At 38.5% G+C, this 20,201-nt stretch overlaps 1 protein-coding gene across 2 annotated transcripts in view; it reads left to right on the top strand.

Annotated features, from left to right (window-relative positions):
* KIAA0825 (KIAA0825 ortholog) overlaps positions 1-16,824 on the top strand; it is a 267,900-nt gene extending 251,076 nt beyond the window's left edge. For both annotated transcript variants that reach the window (XM_076361837.1, XM_076361838.1), the window contains one exon: positions 13,924-16,824. In XM_076361837.1, the coding sequence (XP_076217952.1) occupies positions 13,924-14,038 (115 nt within the window). In that variant the 3' untranslated portion in view covers positions 14,039-16,824. The remainder of the gene's footprint in view (positions 1-13,923) is intronic.
* Positions 16,825-20,201: the final 3,377 nt, after the last annotated feature.

The following is a 20,201-nucleotide window of genomic DNA, read 5'->3' as shown; positions in this document are numbered from 1 at the left end:
TATCATCGGCTTGATTTCGGTATACTTGGCGGATAAAGGAGACGAAATTATATTTCTGTCATGAGAAGATTTCTGAGATTTAGAAAATGTTCCCATCCCGCATCAAGATGAAATCCAAACCTTTTAAAGTTCATCACGCAGAGACACAAAGCCAGGAGCCTGGCAGGTGGGGATTTCACCGGTACATGGGAGACCCTTCCTCTGTCACTCTCGCATGTCCCCTGTGAGTCATTTCAATCAGAAAGATACAGACCGTCCCACAGTGACACTTTCTTTCTCCTTTGTTAAGGAATTAATAAAATCCTCGCTGAATCGCTGTATTGCAGCCCGATAGAGTGCTGCACATCTTCCGTCATTCTCCCCAAGTCCCTGACCAAGGCGGCAGAGTAGGGATGTGAGCCTGGGTCCTGGCTGGCAAAGGCCAACCTGTTAAACTGTCTGAAGGTATTTTCTTCATTTCTAGCTTTGAAATGTGTTTTCCTTTTGAAAATTATGTAAAAGCGGGTATACATCCATAAAAAATGTTCAGCAAATTGGTGTTTTCTGCGTCAGTAAAAGTTGTGAACATATGTCTTCATGAGTTTCCTGGTTGCAGATATATATGCGCGTAATCCCAAGCAAGTTCCCAGTTCCAACAATCAGTGGGAATACATATCATTTAGATGATAGCAACAACAAACCTGTGCAGTTAATTGAATCCACATGTCTCAACCAAGTATTCGCATGGTGTTACTCTTTTCTTGCACGTCTTTTTCTTCATCCGTCTCCTCCCTGCTTTGTGACTTCCGCTCCTGACATCATACGTATCTTACACAACGAGCTGTAAAACTGCCTTTTTGCTTTACCTGTTGAACAATGCCATCCTTAGCTTATGTACCCTGCAAAACAATGCCAGCAGAAAGTTTGGCAAGTAATTTGCCAAATGTTATTCTCACTAGCCAGTTAGGCTATTAAGTAAATCTTCGCTGGAGGTCGTACAAAATTGATATTGGATATATGGTGCTCAGATCATTTAAGTTTTGTCATGTTATATTCATGTTTGTTTATTTCTTTTTTGTACCACAAGGTTTTGGTTATTGCAATGCTAACAGATTTATGAAAAATAATGTAATAGGCCAATTCCTTTAGTATTTATATTAAGTAGAGGAAAATTCCTCAATCACTGCTTGCATTAGTAAAATCAATATTATACTTTAAATTATTCTACTGGAAGAATTTGAAAACGAGAGCCACATAATGTTTAAAACAATATTTGCACAGTAGTATTTAACTTTCCAAAGAATGGAGGAGTGGAAAAAAGCTACAGTAAATATGAGGTATATTAAGACATTTCATCATGTAGTATTTCTGTTTAATCAACCCCCTATTTAGCAACTATTCTAAATATATGTCTTGAAAAATAGTAAACACTATTTACAGTTAAAAGATTTCCATGTGTATGCATGTTGAGTAAATTAATTAACATGATTTTAAAATGTATTTAATACACAGCTTTATGAAGTTAACATTTTATAGATGCTTTCCTCAAGATCAGTTTTACGTACCAGAGCTCAGCACGCTGTTCTGTAGTCACCAGTCTTTGTAATGGGTCAAAACCAGACGAAATTTGCCTTTGTTTATTCATCTTTTTCCAGTTAACAACAATTTAAGGAGCGGACCTGAGCTAAGCAGAGAAAGCAAAGCTCTTTGCCAATTTATTCAGGAGAGCTGTGGGGGAATTGCTTCTAGCTCTCTCCCTTACCTTGGTTGCAAGATGTTAGTCTGCATGACTGATTTCCCATATTTTCAGTCTTCTCTTCACTTACTTTTCTCTTCTTAGCATTTGCGGCTTTCTTATTTCTGGATGTAATTAGTTACACTGATGCAGGCAACACTATCTTGCATGGAATGAACTGGGGGAAATTACTAGTTTCTCAGTTCCAAACATAAACCAGTACTTTATTTATTTACTTATTTAGTTATTTAGTTATTTATTTTGCAAGAACCTTTCTGTAAAGTGTTGTAATACAGCAGTGAAAGACCTAAATGACTAACAATGAAGCATAGTGTGGACAAAGATCCTGTTTATGTATCTTCAATTCCTTCTCCGTATTTGTTTATTCACCTGTTTGCTAGTCTGAAATTGATTTGTTAGGCCATGCTTTTTAACTACAGATTATTTTATTCTTCTTTGAGATAGTATCTCTGCATCAATTGGTTGTTGCATTTTCAGCCTGGCCCCGGTAATTCTCAGGGAGAGTGAGACAGGGTTATACAACCAGTTACTAAGTTTTGAAAATAAAATAAGAAGCAGCTGCTAGGCTTCTGGGCTTGTTGAATTCAATTTTTTTCTATCTAACAATGGAAACCAGCCAATTTATCCTCGCCTTTCTGTCTCTTATTTTGTTTTATTTTTGGCATATTCTTTCTCAGTCTCTACCATTAAAGAATTCATCCCGACTCAGTATTAGCCATTAATGGTCATGCTGTTTAGTGCACAGTTTCCATGCAGTTGCCTTTCAAAAATGTACTTCAGAGCTGAAAAAAATTGTTGTAGATTTTATTATACTAGACAACTATTTTCTATAGGAAAAGGCATACAGGCACTACTCACATGCTGTTCTTTATTGGAGGGACCACATTTACCCTGCGAGTGTCAGACAGGGAAATGAAGTACTGATGTGCAGTACAGATGTCTGATTTTGGCCAGTTTACTTCAGTATTTCAGCTATTACAGAAGTTATAATCACTTTGATTTTTCTACACAGGGACAAGTTTGCATGGATAAAGTAATGTAAAGGCAACGTCCTTCCTTTTCTCAGGGTACAAGTGACTCCCGTGAAGTGGTTAGACGTTGTTCCTATGGGCTCATCCAAAGCCTTGGGAAGTTAAGGGAGCTGTTGTTCACTAGTAGGAGCATTTGACAGATGGCAGAAGAACCGTGACCGCTGCTGTCTGAACGAGTGAATTTTCCCCTACCAAAGGTGTGAGCTGGGCAGGAGGCCAGGACACCCAGGGAACCCCATCTCCCACGCCACCAAGCCTGGGACACTGCCCTCATCGACTACACCTTCCCAGGGAGCCCTACTGAAAGGCATATAGTCATGCCGGGAAATATCCCTGCCGGGAGTGAAATAGGTACATTCCGGTGGCAGCTGGATTATATTGAAACATATGTATGTGTCCTTTTAATACCAACAAAAGACAATTATTTTACTCGTCTATGGTATTGGGATTATATTGCCTGTAATGCGGTTTTGCTTGTGTACCATCTTGTGATATTCTCTATTGGATTGCTGTCAGCATTTTCCATACGGCACCCTCTACTTTTAAGATAGTGTATAAATGTACTGTCTTCAAAGATTATTCAAATTGCAAGCTGAAGGTTTAGAATGTGTAAAATGCCAAAATTAAGGTCAACTGAGCAATTTAACACCTGCCCTCATCAGTGCAGGTATGGCCTCCTTCACGTGAGCCAGCAGCAGACGAACGTAACTGCGCTGGCTGCAGAACGGGGAGCAGCTCGCTCAATGCTGTCGCTGGCATTTATCTACAACACTCTGTCATGCCACGTAGAAATATCCTACGATACCATCTTTAGTTACACGAACGCGTAGTAGTCAGAGCTAGATGCAGCTGCAGCGTGCACGAGGAAGGACAACTATGCCATATGGGACAGTGCTAATGACGGGGCTAATGTTTCCTTTGGTAAGGCTGCCTGCTAGGAGTTCTATAGATGTGAAGGAGACATGGTGTTTGCGTGCCATCTGGGGTAGCTCCACATGGTACGGGTGAAACACGATGAAACAAGGAGGCTGAGAGAGCTTGGACTGCTCAGCCTGGAAAAGAGAAGGCTCAGGGAGACCTTATCCATGGGTATGGACACCTGATGGAGGGAGTAAAGATGATGGTCTCTTCTCAGTGGTGCCCACTGGCAGGACCAGAGGCAATGGGCGCACAGGAATGCAGGAAATTCTGTCTAAACGTAAGAAAAAACCTTTTTTTACTCCAAGGGTGGTCTAACTCTGGACCAGGTTGCCCAAGGAAGTAACAGAGTCTCTGTCCTTGGAGATACTCCAAAAGGACATGGCCCTGAGCGACCTGCTCCAGGTGGCCCTGGTCTAGATGAACACCAACCTTAGGTGCCTACGATACCCCAGGATGGGGCATGCCTGGTCCTCACGGGAGACTGGGGGATTCTGGCCGCGGGCCAGGCAGGAGTGGTTTTTTCCTTTGGTATGAACATGAAACGACATGATTTTTCAGCAGCCCATTATTTGCTCAGATTTGAATAAAACCTTTTGGTACCAGTAAAAGTCAGCTTCCTGGCTCCCCTAAATGCCTAGATTGCACATTTTTTCTGTAAGCTATGGAATTCTTCTAAAAGAAAGAAAATTAGTATTTTTTAAAAATTCAATGCATTAAGAAAAGTAGGGGATTATATTACTTCCATAATAATCTGCATTTTCAAAATACTCATCTTGCTGTGCTATCATAGTAGTCCCCTTCTTAACAAATGGAGGAAGTTTCTTGTTGACAAAATATGAATTTTTTATTTTCCTAAGCCACAAAGCTGTCAAATTATCAAATACAATTTCTCAGCAGATATATCTTGTGTTTGTATTTACAGAACATACATATGCCACAGTAACCACATTTGAAAGCTTAATCCTTTAAAGTATTTACATTGGGTTTTCAACATTCATTATGGAAAGCCTTTGTAAATTGAAATAAAAAGGGGAGGGGTGAAGAGAGGGAACAAGTAGTGCATGATCTGAAGAGCAGGATATTTTTAGTAGATGCATTTTTGGTTCCTAAGCTCTACCATGTAATCATATGCAGGTAAAACTAATGTTTACTGAATGGAAATGTTGCCAGCACTGTGATCATAAGATACCTCCTTTTGTGAATTTGGGCCTCTTGATTTTCTTGAAAAATTATATTAATGCTCAAAATAATTAAATTCATTTCATATGATGATTACCAAGTTATTTAAAATTATTGAAAATATGAAATCCTTTGAATGTTCACCTCCAAGCACTTAGCTTAGACATTGTGTTATTGATCTCATTCTTCCATAAAATCTGCCCCCTTGAATACCTGCACCATTACTCTGTTACTTGCATGAGTATATGTATATATGTGTGTATATATATAGGCATGCTATGTGGAGATATATTTGAAATACTGTATGCGTTTGCACAATCAAGCACACAGTGTTCTTAATTCAGAGAGTCAGATAAGCAACTTCATGCATGCACTAGGGGTTTTGGGGATAGTCTAAAGAAGAAATAAAAGAATGGGGACAGGATACAATCTGCAGGCAACAAGCACAAGTGATCTTAGCACAATTAGTTCTGTGAATGTCATTATAAGAAATTATCCTTTGTGAACAAACTTTGCTTAAGATTCTAAGCAGTTAGAGTAAGAGAGAATGTGTTTTGGTCCAAATCTGAGTAAGGCACAAGTCCAGCAAGCTGAAGCTCTATAAATTATTATTACGGTTTGGGAGGGGGTTGTTTAACTTATTTAAAAAGCAACAGCAAAAAATCAACATGCTTTGTTTTAAACATAAAATACTTTACATGTACTTGGTTAGCTGAAAAGCTGAAAATATCAGTTTGGGTTAAAAAAAATAAATTTGTGAAATTAAAAAAATCCATATTGAAATATTTTGAATTAAAACTTACATCATTTACTTATAAAACATTGAAACCAAATGCTTTCACATTGGATTTAAATTTATAAGGCTCACCTTAATTAAAATTACTTGACAATGAACAGGTCATTTAAAATCTGCCCTGTTATTCAAGATCTTTCAGGCAAAATTTTTCACCAATTAGGATAAAAACCCATATTTATTAAAATGCAAAGGAGAGAGTGGCAGGCACCTTCCTTAAACCTGCCACCTCAGGGAATGTGCCAGCATTCACTTCATCTTGCAAAAGCGTTACAGTTCTGGGATCCTGCTGATATATATGTATTTCTATAGGTCTTTTATTCTTTATGCATTCCAGCATGTAATTCACCCCAGAACCCACTTAGATGCAGTAACAAGTCCCTGTTCAAGAAGGCACCTACTCCATGACTGACAGTGAAGTAGTGGAAAGCCAGGAGGACAAGGTCTGGGACACACGAAGCCTTATGGGAATTCAGATGCCTTAGTCCAAGAGGAATATTATTGGATTAGATCAGCGTGGAAGAAAACTGTTAGAAATTTGTGATTTCTCTCTTTTGTATCCCTCTCTTACTTTAGGATTTATGCAAACTAAAATCCCAAGTTGCTCTTGGGAGTAAATATCTAGGTGCCCAAAAATTCTGGTTTCATTTCACACTAGTTGTGTTCAGCTAGTGACAGCTTGCCACTCTCAGAAGTGTATAATTAGTCTTCTGTTAATTGTTTAGTACATTCCCTTTTCTGTATCAGTCTGTATTGTTATCATTAATTAACTAGAATTGTCATATATATACCTATATACATACACATATATATGTTTTCTCACCCAAGTTGGAAACACTTATCAAAACTTTATTAAAAGCATCTTTCCAGTTTTTGACGCACGAACTGTGACATCAACATTACTGCGATGTAAATGGTGTTGGACCTAGAGGAGCAGTATAAAAGTTGTGAATAAAACAAGAAATCTTAGAAAAGTTAAAATAAAATTAAAGAGACATCCTGCTGCCGCAGAAACCTAGCAAACTGGACTATCTTCAGAGTAAGATATGGTGACGTCTTCAACAAAGCTGGGTCAGTATGAGCCTAACTCTCTCAAATGTCCATTATTTAAAGCTACGCAGTTAAGAGAGAGTTGTAAGAATGCACTGAAAAATTGAAATTTAACTTAATGTCCTTTTTAAAAGAACCAACTGAAATGTTGAGGATACAGATCTTTCCAATTTTCTACTGTCAGAAATTTGAAATAGAATTGTGAACGTAAAAGGTTAAATTAAAAAAAGACCTAAGAGAAAGCTTCATCCTGTTGCAATATGTTCCTGCTGTCTGCAGCTCATGGCTTGGTGTCTGTGAGGCTTGATTCACCGTTTTTCAAAGATGTGGGATAGCAAACACCAGTAACGGGGAGGCTGGGTAAATACTACCTCTCCTTTCTCATTGCAGCTGGAAAGCTTCTAACATTTTTGCTGCGTGCCTTCCGCTGCCCTTGACAACATCCTTCGTAACTGTGTTCTTGCCCTGGAAAAGGGTCTTTCATCATTTTATTCCAACACTTGTGAAGTTTCTATTTCAGTTCAAAACTTGTTAAATAATGTCCTTCTAATGTCTTAACTTCATAGCTGGGATAGGTTAACATGTGAGTCTCCTCTCCTCCCCTCCCCTCCCCTCCCCTCCTCATGACATACTTTCTAAAATGTTTCCCATGTGCTGATTTCTTCAGTACATCAACATACTGTCTCTTCTTTTGGTTTGCTCTTTGGAAGTAGGAGCGTAACTCTGTTGATCCCTTATGGCTGTGTCTTCCTTTAATTTTTTTCCCTCACTCCCATTCTTGTGGCATATAGATAATTAAAAACATAAATAATAATTCTCATGGTGTCTTCCTCCATATCCTCTAGGAAATAAATGAATTTGTTTTATTGATTGGGAAAATTCAGGGAGGGCATTCTTCATGGTGTTTGTGTTTATGTAAGAGAGAGGAATTTGACAAAATTGTATTGAAATTTTCAGGTTTCATTTATTTCTGAATATGATGAAGGACACCAGTTCTCACATAGATTGTCCTGAAAGCAATATAACTTTCCACTACAGGGGGATATTGTTTATTTTGGATGAAGAAAGACAAGTGAACTGTTCTGCATTAGGTAGACATAGAGATGTTGTCCCGGTCGGTGTGATTTCAGGGTGAATATCACTACCAGAACCTTTACATGCATCACATCGTTCCTCTGGGTCTTGTTCAATAGTGCAGTAGTTGCGTATTTGATGGCTGCCCACCCTCCTTTTTTTTTATGTCCTTCAGGGGAGTATGTGTTAGTAGATGGATTAAAGAGAGATTAAAAAATCTGAGAAGATTACTACACAAATGACTGAAACAAAGCAGGCATTTTCTGAACGGTTAATATTTAAGGAGTTAAAATGTTAGTCACAGTCTTAAATAAATTATTTTAACCAAATGCAATCTGATTAAACTACCAGAGACTTCCCTTTTAATTTAATACTACCATTAGAAAAATAAAACATTGCCCCCCATAGAATCTGAAAGATTTTTCAGGACTTGAGATTGTGGACAAACACAGGATTTAGTTGGCTGTCTAACATTGATGTAAAATGCATTTCATGGTCTATGATTTCCCATGTTACAAAAAGTGTATTTACAGCTGAAATATGAAGTGAAACTTACAGAGAGGTATATTCTTCTATTACTTAAAAATGGCAAACAAGATACCAGCTGCTGAGATTTCTTGTCTCCTGGTGAAGTATAACATGCTAGACATTGATAAAACAATTATTTCACTACCTGCAAGAGCTTAATCCACAGCTGCATCTCTCATGAACTTCAGGAAGCAAAGAGGCAATTCTTTAAAATGCTCCATGAGCTGGTAGCAAGATATTATATTTTATTTAACTGCATGATTTCTCTACCCATTGCAGCTCAGTGTAAACACTACTGACTTTATTGGCAGCACTGCAATACATTTAAATGTATAAGTTTATTTTGGATGAAAATAAACATTTACATTTAAATTTAAATGTATTGATTTATCATAAGAAATCTCAAGAACTATACAAAAATACCAAACTCCACATATTTTCCGTCTCAGGTATAAATATGCCAGTATAATCTGGTACAAAGGGATAATGGTTGTTTCAACCAAAGCTGTTTGAATTCAGTAAAGGTCCTGCACAGGTATGAGAATAGGATGTGTGACGATGGCTTATAACTAGTGTGGAGGTCACAAAAGGCAAAAACAAAACACCAAAACACCTGTCTCTGCTTCACGCCTGTTTTGCCACTTTCCTCTTTCTCTGTCAACGGCTGGCAAAAAAATGGTCAGTCTCATCTTCATCAAGCCCCTAATAAGATTTATCACACTTATATTCTACAAGGAGCAAGCATAAGGACAAGTATGAAGACCTCTTTTGGAGCAAATGCAATTAATCGTTTCACGTCTGCCCAAGTTTAAATGGCTACAGGAAATACTTGCACATGAAAAATACTCTTTAAACGGGAAGGGACCCCAGGACCAACTGAACTGGGAGGGCTCCACAGCCGCAAGCACACCATGTAAGAGAATGTGCCACAGCTGGCAGCGCGTACTAGGGTTAAGTCCCTTGCAGAAAACCTGCACCTATTAAACAATGGGATGAATTTCATCTCAATTTCACAAAATTGCATCAATTAGTTGTTTATGCACAAACTATCGCTTTCTTTTGCCTCCTTCAGTTTATGCTGTTATTTATAAATAAATGCATTTAGACAGAAGTTTGAAAATTACAGCAAAACAGATTATTGAAGAAATTGAAGGTGCATACGTGGAAAATATTTTCATGTAAATTACATTAAAAGACTCTTAAATCACGTAATGATAAAAGGGAATGTATTTTAAGTTTAAGCACCTTTTTTGTGTTCTTTTCCCACTCTTGCCTTCTTACATAATATTTGGCAAAAAAAGTCCTTCTCTACTTGTGCTCACTGTTCTTACCAAAATTCCTCTTGAAAATAGTGTGTCTGTAAAGCTTTCCAGTGGTAATTCACCACATTAAAAATAGATAAGCTTAAGAGCTTGCGGTGCTTGCAGTCTGAATATTTACCCATGTTAGGATGTTTGAATGGCACTGTCTGTGTCTGATTTAGATTAGATGTGAATTATGTCATCTTCTTAGCTCAGTATCAAATACATTGCTATTTTTTGATACATAGCAGCTATTAACTATAGCTATTATTCAATATGGAAATGCATCTTTTCAGCTATCTAATGTACAGCTGTACAGTTAATGTTTCATCATTTGCCAACAGTTCCCTACGAGAGGACCTGAGACACTAGCTTTTCCGTAGGAAATAACAATGGTGCCACTGTTTGGTTGGTTTTTTTCTTCCTTCCATAGAGTTGTGTGTGATGTAACATTTTTCAGGACATCAAGAAATGCAATAGATACCAAAATACTACATAAGCACTATTAGCAATACCTAAAATACCACTATAAAATTATAATAGGGTGACCCTTTCTGTAAAATGTTCACTTTTTAGACAGTTTCGTATAAGCTTTAGAAAAGGGCATGATTAGTCTCTCAAATAATACAGATAGATAAGGAGATTTTTCAAAGTTCAAAATACATCTGAGTTGAAAACTATTCTTACATTTTGCTTCAATTTTGTTCATGTTTATTCTTGCCTGTAATTTTTTACATATTTTTTCCTTCTAATCTTTACACATTTGTTATAACTAATGAGCTGAATAAAAAAACTTAGTAACTAATCAAAGAGTATCTATTAAAGTAAACTTCTTAATGAAACTTCTTAAAATGTGGCAGTCTGCTACAGGTAAAATCTGTGTCACTTTTGGTAATCCCTATATGCATACTACTGTACGCATTTTATTTCTGATTTAATATACTACTGCTTTTGTATCAACGGCATATACTTCCTCTTGATCTGTAACAAGCACCTAAATGTAATATACGTATCCCTATTATGGTTTTAGAAAAGTGCCTTCACAGGAACATATCTACAATTTACAAAATATACGCAATATTGCAAGAGAAAAAGCGGCAAATGTATCACCATGTACTAAATCCAGCCCTGCTAAAATGTCCAGCATGCTTTTTAACAGGTGCACAGGAGAAGATTTTTCTCTGCATCTTTGCAAACACATTTACTGTTTCCTTACCTTTTATAATTCAGTATAGCGGAGAGACAAAAGTGTCACCATAGTCCTGCATACCCATTTAAATAAATGGATGCAGAGATGCTAATTACAAGCAAGGACAGCACATGGATACATCGCTAACGAAACCTGAGCCGGAATCACTGGATCTTCCTGGGGCACTGAATACTTCTCCCCTTGCACTTTGTTAGCTTGTGGATGTGCAAGCCAAGACTTCAGCATATGCTTTCTTTTAAATATGAAGAATATACTGAAAGTTGGGCTTTCTGGACACTCGGACTCATCTTATTATGGTTATATGAACTCTAAGCAAAATGTAGATGGTGATATGATGCATTGGTTCAAATAATTTCAGTACTCTTTTGAAATGCTGATTTTATTTAATCTTCCAAGGTATAGCCAGACTAAATAAAATATATGCCACCTATGTATTTGGAAATTTTCTCTAAGAGCTACGTTACTAATAATTTGAAACAACAGAGGTGTGCAGGTTCGCTGCTGAACTGATGAAGCTTGCATTTTGAAAGCAATTCATGATGGTAATTTCATTCACATTCACATTACGTGAACTGGCTAGTTGGATTTGTACCAATTACTATTGCCAAAACAATTGTCACACATTTTAGATATGCTAGTAAAAACATGTTCCATTTTGGACAAATTTTTGAATAGTCAATGCTGACTCTTTTTCCACTTGAACACAAACACCTGATTTCTCATCCCATTTAGAACAGCAAAGATAAGGTGTGGCCTTCTTGCTTATTGTCCAGTAGTCTTTTAAAAAACAATATTGTCCCCAGACTTTAAGCATGAGTGGAAAAATTTCTAAATTAGATGAGGGACCAGGTGTTTGTCAAGCTCATTTCATAGATCCTTAATTCATGGATACTGTTAAGTGAATGCATAGAAGACATTCTTATCCTCATTGGACCTGCTTAAATGCTTTAAAAATAGACTACTTTTTGATAAAATGATAATGTAATGTATTAGTAATAACTTGTTATAAAGTGAACACTAAAGAATGTCCAAACTGGATGACATTGAAGATTTTTACCAACACTAACGTTTAAGATTCAATGAAATGTGCTGACAAGTATGAAGTCACTATCTTTAAAAGGAATCTGCTGATTTATTGTTAAGCTTCCATTAGCCAAGACTGCTAGATTTCTGTGTTACACCTCCAGCAATAACTGTTTTGAATGTATTCCACTTAGCATTTTTAGTTGTCGTCCTTCTAAGCAAACAGCTCCTCTGCTTAAAAATATGCAACAAATCAAATTAATTAAAATGAATCAATTCGACTGGCAAAGTGGTGTTTGGGAATGACTCTGAGGACCATAAATTCAAATTAAGGCTTGCGCGACTTCTTCCTCGGTTTGAAGAGGCTCCCTGGTACATTAGCAAAAGGAAAAAGGGAAACCAGTCACCCTGTTCGACAGCATTCACCTGGGACGCTTGCAAAAGTAACTGTGCTGAGGGCTCATACAGCCAGATTTTATAACCATATCATAAACCAGAGAATGAAGCAGACAGACATAATAGCCATTAATTGTAGCTAATGTTAACATTCAGATAAGGTTAAGTAGGACAGTAGTCATATATGAGTGCAGTAATAGGAAGTTAATTATTGCAAAACTTTGATCATGGACATACAGTGTTTATAATTTTATTCATAGTATACTTTGCTTGTTCTGATACTTCCTCACTCCAGGCAGTAATGTGGGTCGTCAGATTCAGTTTTAAGGTAAAGGTATGATGGATACATGATAATTTGTACATGTTCATTGAATATATTTTTCCTAACTGTATTTTAACGATCAGATTGTACTACAGAGCACTTGCTCTTTTTCTGGTTTTAGTAAGCTTTTAAATAGAGTTACAAAAAGTGCACACCATGCTCTACTGCCAATACCAATTGTCCTCTTTTTGCAAAGACAATGAATGCAATATACTCTTCCCACTATTCTGTGTTATGTTTGATTTATTCACCAATCTAAACTTGTATATGGCTTCTGGTTTTTGCATCTGAATGAGGACCTAACAAGTGTGAGGACAGGATTAAAGTATTGCTCCCGACATTAGTTTCCTAAAAGCAGTCTTTGTTCTGCTGCTTCTCTACATCTCCTACTTTACAGGATCATCCTATGGCTCATTTATAATCTACTGGATTTAATACTTGAAAATATGATTTCTGTATTCAGTATTCATGCTTTACCTTTTGTCTTCAGCTGGTCTGAACTGGGAGCCTATACTTTATTATCTACTTAGAACAGAAAGAGATTAATATTAAAGGGATATCAAACTCTTAAATATCCACAAAATTTGTAAAAGAGATAGACCCACATTATGTAGGCATAATTAGAATGATGCAAAGTTTAGCTGATTTTCTGCAAGGGATACTGTGTGGCTCTTAAGGTTTTATATTTAATTAACTGCTAAAAAAAAGCAAAATCGTCTTCATATTCTTTTACTTTTTCAGTTTTAATGGTATTAGGATTTTACCCTAAACTAGAATTGAGTATTCACATGGAGAAGGGGAAGAATCTGATATGCTGTTTATTTCTTGGTGTGATAGGTATACCTGATGGTTACAGAAACAAAGAGCCAGTCAGTCTTGTGGTATTTTGTAATATAGCATTGTCACTGCAAGAGAATGATGACCATTCACATTAAATATTTGGGTTGGATGTCATGTGGTGTTTGAGTTTTCACAGCAAACTTACAGAGTGTTGAGAGCATCTGCTTAACTTCCAAAACGCTTGTCAGCTGTTCCACTTTTTCCTCTGCTAGTTTTACAAGGCTTCCACCTCTACCAACGTGCGTGTTATTAAACAGAAAAGGAAAGTACGATCACAATAAATATAAGTAAGCTTTTGTAGTAGTTTTGACAATTTGTGTCAATTGCCTCATGGCCATGCCAGTTGTGTGGAGCAAGATTTTGGGGGGTTGTATTTTGTATGATTCAGTAATCTCAACTGGTGTACCCCACAGTTGGGGGGGCAATGAATTGATAGTAACGAGTTTTGTATTGACTTGCTTGTTCTAAAGACTGGTTTAAAACACATAAAAAAATTAATAAAAAGTTCTTTTTCTTTCAGGTGGGAGATGAAAGAAGGTGCAGATCTTGAAGATGAGGAGAAAGTTATGGTGGAACAGTTAAAAAATGTTTATTTGACACAGAGCACTCCTACCTCAGAGGATAAAGAAGAATAATTACCTTGACAGGTTTCGGGTAGCACCTTTTTCTGAATTCAACATGATTAACTTAATGGCTTAGTTATAACTGACAGGACTAGAAAGCTCAGGAATATATAACTTGAGTAGGAGTTTTAAACTGAAGAATGTTCCCCTGTTATTGTCTAGTCACCCCATCCAGGCAGCAATTGTTCACACATACATAAGGCGAACAACAATATATGAAAATGTCAATGTCACAAAACAAGGAGGGTGTCTCTCAATACTGCGGAGGCATAAACTTGAATGACAAACCAAGAACTGTTTTAAAAGTATAAAACTTACTCTGAAAATAATGCAACTTGGGACACGTGCTAAGCAAACACCCGTGCTACGCTTCCATCGACCATTTTGGAGTCAGAGTCAGCCTGCCCTTGGTCAGTGTCGCTCGGGGACCTTTTCTTTCCCTTGGTGCCTGTGTTCTAGTTAGTCCTGCCATTAAATCACCCAAAATGTATGAAAAAGGACAGGCATAGGCCATAGGTCTGCAGTCCTTTGTGAGTTGCTCCGGGATGAGTATGCTTGGCCATTATTCCTAAGCAAAACTGCATCAGCTTTACTGCCCTCGCAAATCCTAACTTAACATCCAGTGTATGTCATGGCTTAAAAGACACATTATAAAGAAACTTGTTAGCAGCTTTTAAAGTTTTGAGAAGCATCTTTTTATTTAAAAGAATTATTCACAGGCAGTGCTCAAAGGACTATCTCAACAGTGAACTGAGAAGAGAAAAAGATAAAGAATGCAATATTTATTTCTGATAAAAGACAGTGAAATTTCATTTTCAAAGTAAGCCCTGTCTGATACTCAGGTTTTCCAACTATTAAATGTTTTTCTTTTCAGTAAAAGTTCTTCCTCAGAAACTAAAAATAGCTGAGTTAGACAGGTGGCTATTGTGACAATAACCACAATGGTGTGGTTGATATTTCCTTAGCTCTACAGAAATAATCCATCATTTTACTATTTGTTTCTTGCATTGGAAGTCCAAGGAAACTATTTCCTCTGCCTGATGAAGGACCCTGGCAAGATCTTGCCAGGGCTGCAATCTGAGCTGCAGCTATTCCTGTTCCCACCACATCTTCTCACAGATGCTATTATGGACATAACTCAGACCACTTGAGTAGGAGGAAGGCATATTTTTTTCCTAAAGACTTCAGCAGCATCGTGGGTAACCGTAACGCTAATGCTGCTGTAGGGTCTAATCTGAAATGCAGTTTTTCCTCCTCTTAATTGCTCTTTTTTTTTTATCGTGCATATAAAATCTCAGACCTTTAAAATGAAAATGAGGACCACTGCATCTTGCACATCTCCAAAGGTCTTGTTACAACACAGCATCAACAAAAGGGCTGTGAAGCACCGGTGCTTCAAAAATGCTAAAAATATTATTCAAAGAATAAAACAGACTTTTTCCTCTGCTGCTGATATAGTAATTTCAGATCATAAAGAAGTGATGGAGTGTAAAAACAGTTTTTCTTTGCCTTGTATTTCACCTTTGAAGATTAGTTGTGGTCTTAAGGCTTAAAACATGGCTACAAGGATTGCCTACGATGGCAGGTACAGTATTCTGACAAATGAGGCACACATGCTCCAAGCCATACTAACAATGTGTTAGTGCACGTGGAAGTTGGAGTTTGGAATATTCTCTCCTATTTTATCAAAATCTATTGTACATAATTAACTTTTTGTATAGACATAAAGTGAATTTCTGTCTATGAGGTGAAACTGACTGAAATACTTCTTGTGAAAAAGCTCCCCTTCTGGGAAACACTTATTCTGAATAGGATAAACTTTGCAAGTGAAATAAGCTAACCCAGAATAAAAACCCTCACTTACTCTGAAATGGGAATGTCCATATGGGGAGTTATTCCAAACTGGTTATTATCCTTTAAATTCACAACACACCTGGTTCTGGAATAATCTGTAAACTGTCACGTTAAAAAAAAAACCCCAAACAACTCTTTATGCCCCTTCCTCCCTTCTCTCCCTGCCACATTAATTCAGCAGTAACCCACTGGGTAGCACCAGGAAAATTTCATCTTTCTTAGCAAGAGTATATTTATAATCTTTACCAGTGTGGAGCTGACAAGACAGAATAACTAGCCTGAATAAAAGCTGAACCTTTGCACAATATTTTATTTGGATGTTTTTCATATCCAAACTTCTCTCTATATATACGTCTTTTAGAGTATCTGAATGCAAGCTAGTATGTGTTTGAAATTGAACTTCAGTCCTTACAGAGAAATAGCGGGGCTCGATTTGTTGGCAATGTAGTGATCCTATTAACTGACCTTCAGGGTATAAAAGAAACATCATCTTGGCAACATCACTTATGCTGAATAGATAGTTTTGCAACATTCACGTTTGTTCAATAAAATTACAGTACTAATAAGAGTTGTATAACTAAGATTGCTAAATAACATACCATTAATTTATCAAGACTGCTTACTTTAAACTTAAACCCTTAATTGAAGAAAAATGAAAGACACTTGAAAGAGCTGATCATTTTTACATTGTAAGTTGTGTAAAATTAGGAGTACTTGTATAACAGATTGCTGCTTTCTTTGGCTTTTCTTAATAAAACAATAGTTCTATATTCTTTAAAAAGTTCTGCTGATTCTAAAATTGACTTAATTTCATTTTGAGAGTGATGGGTTCATAAAGCTGCAATGTTTTGCTTTTGTATTTTATGTCCTGTCTCTTTGTCAGTACTTGTTGATCCAAAAACGTCTCACATTTACGTTTAGCCTCAATAAATGAAGGCAACAGGAGCCATATTTGCTGGCTGCAGTGCGGGCTCTGTGTTGCATGACCACTGCAATCTGACCATGTTAACTGTTCCTGGAAAGGTAGTAAAAAATAAGGATTAAAGTCTGTTGTGTACAACAGCCCTTTCTGAATGGGGCAAAAGCTGTCCTCATTGGCTCAGCCGAGTTAGCTTAAAAGGAAATTATTATATTTATAGAAATGAATTGGATCAGATGGCACGAACTAGGTAACTATGCATTATCATTAATGCTTACACCTAATTCTCATTTAACATTTCAGTATGCTTAGCCCTTCTAACGAAACAGGCTTCAATGGGAGACTTCATGGCATGGAATATCTCTAACTACATTTGTTTAGTATCCAGTTCAGAGTCCTCCAAATCTTAACCTCTTGCTAGTTTTGACAGGCAGTTAATAAAACTAGAAGCAGGGCAAAACTGAGATAGCATTAATAGTAATGAAACTGGAGAAAGACAGGAGAGAGAGAATTTTGGGAAAAGACAGGCATTAAGACATAGCCCTGCCTTTTAGTGACTGCTGCCCTGACAAACAGTGTCCCGTAGATCATGCTTTATTCCAGGAGAGGGCTTTTGTAGACACCACAGGCAACAAAGCTATTTGTTCTGGAAATATGCACGTCGGCGAATGGATGTTCTCTAATTCATCTCTACATCCTCACAGCAGTGCAAGGTAGGCATGAGGCTGGCTTCTTCCAATTAGCTTCCTCTGACAGAAATATTCCATTTCCCTCTCAGCTGGGAGGTCTTCACAAAATACTACTGAGTCTTATCTACAGTAAGATACCAATTATATGCTGATATAAAACTATTTTATGGAACTCCTTAAAAATAAGTGCAATCATTTTTAGTGACAGACACTGTTCAAACTTCCAAGGCAATAGTCGAAAGACTGAGGAATTAGACCCATTGCCCAATTAGGCATGAAATGAGAGAGTAACTTGAAGGCAACGGGGAGATTTCTAAGCGAGCATATAGATCTTGAGGAGGTCCTGGCTGGCGCAAAGCCACCTCTCTGCAGTAACTGTCCATGTTGTAAACGGTGGTGTGAGTGGAAGCAGAAGCTCTAAAACTATTTTAAGCATGAGGCCCAGGAAATGGGCAAGGGTGAGCTTGCTTTTTCCTCTACCTTTGGACTCCAACACTTGGGAAGCGGAGTAAACCGACTGACGTTGCCAGGCAGGCAGTACAAGAAAAGCATGCAAGGTCTTGAGCAGGTTGGGTATCACTGAGAGCCTTGTAATACCCATCAATAAAATGATGAAGGAACCAGACTATTCCTCTCCAGCAACAGCATTTGAGAACAGACTGTTGGCTATTATTCCAGCAAGTGAAACAATGATACAGAGCTGACAAAAAACACTCTAAAAAGCAAGGAATCATGCAAACAAGCAAAAATAAATCCAAACCCTTTTTTCTTTTTCCTGAAAAAGTGATTCTATAATAAGTGTCTCAGGAAGAACTGGCAATTACCAAGTACTAATGACATAAAGTGATGATCTGAATTAAGATTCTATGTCTAAATTTAGTAAACAACTATCCCTAAACTGACAAGGAGGCACTCAAGTCATGGCTAGTGCAAACTGATGACTACCAGATCGAGCCCTTTAGATCCTTTAAAACTTCAGCTGTTAGTAGGTTGCAACCATCTCTGAGGAGACACTTTATAATATCTCCTACTGAAGAAAGTGTTTTAATGTTAAAATAGCTCATTATCCAGTTTCTGCAGTAAATCAATCCAAGCTCTGACAGACAACAGACAACTGTCTCAGTGTCTACACAACCCTGAGTCACATTCATTCTCTATCTAGGAATGAGGCAAAGAACCTCATAATGGTGATCATATTCAACAGGTATAAAATCATAGAATCATAGAATAGTCTGGGTTGGAAGGGACCTCTAAAGGTCATCTAGTCCAACCCCCCTGCCATCAGCAGGGACATCTTCCACTAGATCAGGTTGCTCAGAGCCCCGTCCAACCTGACCTGGAATGTTTCCAGGGATGGAGCATCCACCACCTCTCTGGGCAACCTCTGCCAGTGTCTCACCATCTTCAGCATAAAAAATTTCTTCCTTGTATCTAGTCTAAATCTACCCCCCTTTAGTTTAAAGCCATTCCCCCTTGTCCTGTCGCAACAGGCCCTGCTAAAAAATTTGCCCCCATCTTTTTTATAAGCCCCCTTTAAGTACTGACAGGCTGCAATAAAGTCTCCCCGAAGCCTTCTCTTCTCCAGGCTGAACAACCCCAACTCTCTCAGCCTGTCTTCACAGGAGAGGTGTCCCATCCCCCTCATCATTTTCATGGCCCTCTTCTGGACCCACTCCAACAGGTCCGTGTCTTTCTTTTGCTGAGGGCTGCAGAGCTGGACGCAGCACTGCAGGGGGGGTCTCACCAGAGCAGAGCAGAGGGGCAGAATCCCCTCCCTCGACCTGCTGGCCACGCTGCTTTGGATGCAGCCCAGGATACGATTGGCCTTCTGGGCTGCAAGCGCACATTGCTGGCTCACGTCCAGCTTTTCATCCACCGGTACCCCCAAGTCCTTCTCAGCAGGGCTGCTCTCCATCCCTTCATCCCCCAGCCTGGACTGATACCGGGGGTTGCCCTGACACAGGTGGAGGACCTTGCACTTGGCCTCGTTAAACTCCATGAGGTTCACACAGGCCCACTTCTCCAGCTTGTCCAGGTCCCTCTGGATGGCATCCCGTCCCTCTGGCATGTCGACCGCACCACTCAGCTTGGTGTCATCTGCAAACTTGCTGAGGGTGCACTCTTAGTCCCACTGTCTATGTCATTGATGAAGACATTAAACAGTACCGGTCCCAATACAGACCCCTGCGGGACGCCACTCGTCACCAATCTCCATCTGGACATTGAGCCATTGATGGATGCCTCCCTCCAGAGGGAGCCTACCCTCTGGATGCGACCATCCAACCAATTCCTCACCCACTGAACAGTCCACCCATCAAATCCATACCTCTCCAGTTTAGAGAGAAGGATGTTGTGGGGGACCGTGTCAAAGGCCTTACAGAGGTCCAGATAGACGACATCTGTGGCCCTTCCCGTGTCCACTGATGTAGTCACTCCATCACAGAAGGCCACTAGGTTGGTCAGGCAGGACTTGCCCTTGGTGAAGCCATGCTGGCTGTCTCAAATCACCTCCCTGTCCTCCATGTGCCTTAGCATAGCTTCCAGGAGGATCTGTTCCATGATCTTCCCAGGCACAGAGGTGAGACTGACCGACCTGTAGTTCCCTGGGTCTTCCTTTTTTCCCTTTTTAAAAATGGGGGTGATGTTTCCCCTTTTCCAGTCAGTGGGAACTTCACCAGACTGCCACGACTTCTCAAATACGATGGATAGTGTC

The sequence above is a fragment of the Aptenodytes patagonicus genome, chromosome Z, assembly GCF_965638725.1.
Source record: "Aptenodytes patagonicus chromosome Z, bAptPat1.pri.cur, whole genome shotgun sequence".
Lineage (NCBI taxonomy): Eukaryota > Metazoa > Chordata > Aves > Sphenisciformes > Spheniscidae > Aptenodytes > Aptenodytes patagonicus.
Note: the sequence above shows the minus strand (reverse complement) of the source record. Positions and strands in the feature narration are given on the sequence as shown.